This window comes from Hemicordylus capensis, chromosome 1 (assembly GCF_027244095.1).
Source record: "Hemicordylus capensis ecotype Gifberg chromosome 1, rHemCap1.1.pri, whole genome shotgun sequence".
Lineage (NCBI taxonomy): Eukaryota > Metazoa > Chordata > Lepidosauria > Squamata > Cordylidae > Hemicordylus > Hemicordylus capensis.
In genome coordinates, this window is record NC_069657.1 from 403152727 (window position 1) to 403158726 (window position 6000).

The 6000-nt window shown below is 44.0% G+C and overlaps 1 protein-coding gene across 1 annotated transcript; it reads left to right on the plus strand.

Annotated features, from left to right (window-relative positions):
- Positions 1 to 3250: 3250 nt before the first annotated feature.
- LOC128349448 (metal transporter CNNM4-like) lies at positions 3251 to 5742 on the plus strand. Its single transcript, XM_053305751.1, has one exon. It carries the CDS (start codon positions 3330 to 3332, stop codon positions 4569 to 4571), a length of 1242 nt encoding a protein of 413 aa, XP_053161726.1. The 5' UTR covers positions 3251 to 3329; the 3' UTR covers positions 4572 to 5742.
- The last annotated feature ends 258 nt before the right edge of the window (positions 5743 to 6000 follow it).

Consider the following 6000-nt stretch of genomic DNA (forward strand, 5'->3'; position numbering starts at 1 on the left):
ATCACCCAAACTTCAAAGAAATTGGGCAAAGGGGTGATTATTTTTATTTATTTATTTATTTATTCCCATAAGGAATAATGGGGATTTCAGCAGCTACATAACTCCATGTGGGGGGCACCAGAGTGGCCCAAAGAGGGCTGTGGTATAGTGCACATGGGGTGCCAATCACCCCCCAAACCACAAACCCAAGTACTGGGTTTTGTTGTTACAAAATCCACTATTTTGTTGATAGTGGATTCCCTGGTCATTCATCATTTTGCACCACAGATGATGAATGCACAAAAATGAATAAAGATGTTCATTCATCATCTTTGTTGCAAAATGATGAATTAACTAAAAATCCACTATCATTGTTCATCTTTGGGAAACAGCAATAATACGCCACGTTTGGACTAAATACAGGGACTACTAAACAGAATGTCCAGATGGCAAAACTCACTACAAACTGAAGGTATGGATCAGAGTCTGGGGAGGGAAACCATGGGTCCATTTTTTGTCAGAACTGCAGTTGCCTACATTCACACATACACAAACTGAAACCAGAGGCCCCTTCACCTCTTCAAGTGGGTGGGCATGTTGCAGCTTGCCGGGTGGGCAAGTGTGTGAAAGGCATTATTTTACTTAACATTTTAAAATATCATGCCTTTCATGTAGAATATATGCACCATGACTTTCTTGTTAAAAAAGAAAACAAACAACCATGCAAGATAGTCTACAACAATACAAAATGGCAAAAATGAAAATCACAAAAAATAAAAGCAAAACCACAGGGGCACCAAAATACAATATGTTGACTTATCCAGGAACCCTCCCATATGCTGTGAATTTGATTTGTATCCAAAATCAGCACAGGGGTTACAAAAGGGTGTTGTCTATACTTTGAGTGTCCACCATTTTGAACCAACATGGTGAGTCTGCCCAAAATACCCCTCTAGGTCCTCAAGGCCCCCTCTCATGTCCTGTGAATTTGGTTTGTACAAGAATGCCAGCATATCAGCTACAGGTAGCACATGAGCTACCTGAGTGTCAGCATATGAGCTACAAAGGGGCATTGCTTATACTTTGAGTGACCATCATCAGCAATAGGATGGCAGGCTTGCAAACAAATGCCTCTGTTGAGGTTCTCTAGACCTCTTCCCATGTGATGTGAATTTGGTTTGGATTGGACTATATATAGAAAAATTATGAGAGGGGGTGGATCTGAATGTAGGAGGGATATACTCAAGTTCCCTGATCATCCATGAAAAGTGCTGGTTGGGCCTGCGAAAGTCACAATCTGTACCCCACCTTGCAGAGTTGTATGTAAATGCTCTAAGATGCAAATGTTAATAAATTTCCTTTAAAGAATTGCTTCTGTTCATCTCATGATGTCTCCTCCTTGGTTCTGAGAACTGGGACCTCTAGGGAGTAAAGGATCTGTGTTTGAGGAAACACCTTGTTTACAGGAAGGATGTGAATTGTTTAGTACAGTGTTTCTCAAACTTTTTGGAGTCAAGGACCGCTAAATTCTTCGTGCAGAGTTTCAAGGACCGCTACATTCTTCATGCGCAGTTTCCCGGACCAGCAGTTAGTAAAGGGGTTTCAAGTCTGTCTATCTATCTATCTGACTTCTATACTGCCCAAAACTTGCATCTCTGGGCTGTTTAGAATGAAAATAATATAAGCATTAAAATAATTAAATTTGGAATCTTTTGCAAACATGGAATATTAGGGGTTCTTAACCTTGGGTCCCTCAGTTAAAACTCCCATGACCCCCAACAACAATGGCATTTGGCCATTATGGCTGGGGATTATGGGAGTAGAAGTCCACCAACGTCTGGGTACCCAAGGTTGAGAACCCCTGAATCTAAAAGCCTGGGTGAACAAATTTGTCTCCAGTATGTCTTCAGTATGTGCGGGGTGGTGGTGGAGGTGCTTCTGCTTACTCAGTGGAGAGGGGATGTTGGGCCATTAGAAAAATTCAAAAGCTACATGGGTCCAATGAAAACAACATACAAGCAAGCCCCACTGATGCAAGAGGGAAACAGCGTTCCCTCTCAAGGCGCCTCGACCACAACAGGCAGCTGGGTTTCAATCAACCAACCTTTGGCTGCAAACAATGAGCATGCAAGAACCAGCAGCCCTTCAAGTGGCGCCCACTGCCATACCTTTTCCTCCATGCCCCCGCACCGCATACAGTTTGAAGCTGTAAAGATAGGGAATAAGATAGCTGTAGGAAGATCTCAGCAGCACGTGGAGGCAAGGCACAAGAAGGGTCCCATGCCTCTGTGATACTATTCCTCTTCCGTGCCATGTGCAAAATTGAGGAAGTGAGTGCCTTGATTTCAGTTGTGGGGGGGGTGGGTTTGACTCCCAGTCAGGGACCGGCACTCAACCCTTCGGGGACCGGCAGCGGTCCAGGGACCGGTGGTTGAGAAACACTGGTTTAGTATTCACTAGGGCAGTTGGCACAATCAGTATCTGGGTAGGAGACAGTCATATCCAAGTTCAGGATATGTGTGCTCCCATTTTGTGATCATGTGCAAGTGTATAACAAGGTGGTGGGTGGAGAGCTTGATTCTTTGCTAAGCCCCAGCTGTGTAGGATGGTTTTTCATTCTACCTCTTTCCAAAGATGGGGAAGGCATGTTTGTCCTACCCAGCTGGGGTTTAGATAATGACCAAGCTCCTTGCCTCCTACCTTGTTTTACACTCACACACGATAACAAAAAAGAGTGTGCACAGCTCCTGAAGCTGGGTAGGATGTTTGTCTTACCCAATTATTGATTGTGTGAACAAGCCTAATGAAAACATTTAAGTAAAACTCAATTATTATGGTGTTGGGCCTAGAAAATAAATGATATACCAGTATGATAATATCTTCTATTCCCAGGGTGCCCAACTAGTGGTATCTCAGATGCTGCTGAACTACAACTCCTATTATCCTGAGCCACAATAAACAGTAGCTGGGGATGATGGGAGTTGTAGACAAGCAATATCTGGAGTACCACCATTTTGGAACCTCTGTTCTATCTGATCAACATCTGACCCAGTAGTCTGGGTTTCTATGGAACTTGGAGGAATATTCCATGAACACAGACCTACAATTGATCCTGTGTTTGTGCAATAGAACTCTGTGTCAATAACCGCAAAGCAGAAGAGAACATGTCAGAAGAAGAGTAACATGTCATAAAGAAGAGTCCAGAGGTAGAGTTCCATGAGATACCAGGAAAGAATGCTGCATGCAAATGAGGTGGGTTTATGACATGTGCTGCCCCAGTTCAGAGTTTGAAGCTAGTGAGTAGCCAGAGAGAGTTAGCAGGTGGAGGAGTTTTCTTAGTGTAGTTCTCAATGGATACTGATACAGTGAAGGGCTTGGATGGCCTCCACAGAGGAAGAGCTAAGACAACAGGGTCAGTATTGGCACTGCTGAAGGTACTCTTGCTGCTGCTGCCCTCCCCATTGCCAGCCAGTGCTGGGAATAAAGAGCAAAACCATACCAATACAGTAGTCATAGGCATGAGATTGGAGAGCACGGACAAACCACTGGCCAATGACATGAAATATGGCATCATACAAGTGGTGGAGGGAAGCAACATCCAGCTCAAGCTCTTTGGGCAAAACTTCAATAGGTACACCTGGGAAATAGTCTTCTTTGCTGAGGTGCCTGGCATCTATAATGCCACCTGTGATATAGTGAGCAGCGACTTTCTGGTGAAGTCATTTGTTGATGTCATACAGGAGGCTTCTGTGGTGCTGAATGTGGCAGTTGAGACCCCGAGGAAGGAAGCCAGCCTCAAAACCTATATGATGTGTCTTGATCTCCCTGAGCCACAGCCATGGAAGTTCACTAACAAGGATTTATTCATCCAAGTGATTGAGGAAGAGAAACTACTCCTACCTCGGTGGTTGCTAATCTGCATAATCTTCATCCTCTTGGGGCTTTCGGGCATGTTCAGTGGTCTCAACCTGGGCCTGATGTCATTGAATCCCATGGAGCTGCGCATCATGCAAAAGTGTGGCACAGCCAAGGAGAGGAAATATGCCTCCAGGATTGAACCCATCTGCAGGAAGGGCAATTACTTGCTGTGCTCTTTGCTGCTCAGCAACATTTTAATCAACAACTGTCTCACCATGCTTTTTGACACCATTCTTGGCAAGAACATCCTCACCATCCTAGCCTCTACCTCTGGCATTGTCCTCCTTGGAGAGATTCTCCCCCAGGCCATCTGCTCTCGTCATGGCTTGGCTGTGGGTGCCAACACCGTCGGGATCACCAGGTTCATTATGTTGGTGACATTCCCACTCTCTTACCCTGTCAGCAGGTTCCTGGACTTTCTGCTTAGCCAACAAATGGGCACCATCAAAAACCAAGAAAAGCTGATGGACATGATCAAGCTGACAGAGCCCTATAATAACCTGATGAAAGAGGAGTTGGATACTATCCAGGGGGCACTGGAGCTGAGGAACAAAACAGTGGAGCATGTCATGACACCATTACAGGACTGTTTTGTGATCAACAGCAATGCTTGCCTGCATTTCAACACAATTACCAAGATCATGTTGAGGTCCTCTAGACCTTCTCCCATGTGATGTGAATTTGGTTTTTATTGGACTGAAAATAGAAAAGTTATGAGAGGGTGTGGATCTAAATCTAGGAGTCCTGCACTCAAGTTTATTACTGATCATCCATGAAACTCGCTGGATGGACCTGTGTTAGTCACAATCTCTACCCCAAATCACAGAGTTGGTGTGCAAGAATAAAATGAATACAACCCCATATATAATGTTCTGAGCATTTTGGAGAAAGATTGGAATAATTTCCCCCCAAAAAATATTGTTTGCTCTAGCTTTTCACCCTTCTGCACTGACAACTGGTCAGGCAGAAGAGATTGGGGTTGTGTTATTAAAATTCAGGCAGGTTGGCAACCCTGTTATGGATCAATACAGCTATCTGCAATTTTTGCCTAAAATGAAAGTAGTAAATGAGAGTGTGAACTACTCCTTTTGGCCTGGACTCCTGCACAGGGCTTCTGGCAATGTCACAATCTACTACTGGAGGAAGCACCACTTTTTCTTCTGGTTACTGCAGCACCCCTTGAAGAAATCAAAGCCCTGGAGTGATGGTGAAAGGTCTAATTCTCATTGATATGGTCTTGAGGTAACAGTTGTTATTCCAATCAGCTTTGACACAGGATAAAACAGCATTTATTCTCCAAGCAATCCAAGAACCTTTTCAGAATTCATGAGGTTTAAGGCCAAATAATTACATGTATTGATCTTTATGGCGTGGAAAAAATTTCCAATCAAATACAGACTTGTTTGGTGTTAGTGCTCAAATTAGGCAATGTCAAGGCTTGCTCTTCATCTCTTGTTGCTCTTCATCCTAATTTGACATGGGTTTAGTTTACCCTCTATTAAAAATAATCAGACCTTGTCAGCTCTGCTGTAGGTTCTGTGACATAACCAGGAAGTTATCTAGACATGGCTTCATGTCATGGAAAATCTGCTTCGCAGCAAATTTGCAGCTGTTTAATTTGGGGGATTAAATGGCCCATTCACCTAGGGTCAGCTCCTCTCCGCATTCCCTGCGGATCTTTTTTCTGTGTGCATTCCCACAGCTTGCTCCAGGTTTTTTCTCCAACAAATCACATCCCAGAGGAGGAGGTGAGAGACAACTCCCTTCATTTTGTTGTTTTTGTTAATTTGACAGTCGGCATTCCACAAGATTGACTAGTAAAAACAAAAGAACACTTAACTCAAATCTGCTGAACCTGACCCAAATCTTTCCTGATGTGTCATGGTTAGTCTGGGGAGATGCCGATGGGCAGTGGAGATGTGGAGATGGTAGGAATGTAGGAATGGTCGGAGGGCAGAGATGTCAAAAGTTGTGGGCAGAGGGAGCTAAGGTGGGAGTTAGAGGAGGCAACGGTCCAGGCAACTGAGGTTTGTTCCTTCCTGAAACTGCTGATCTGAAAAAAGCAAAGCAAGGTTGAGGTACCTGAGTGAGTTACAATCTTTA

Coding starts and splice junctions, on each gene's coding strand:
- LOC128349448 (XM_053305751.1), top strand. CDS start 3,330: ATGGATACTGATACAGTGAAGGGCTTGGATGGCCTCCACAGAGGAAGA.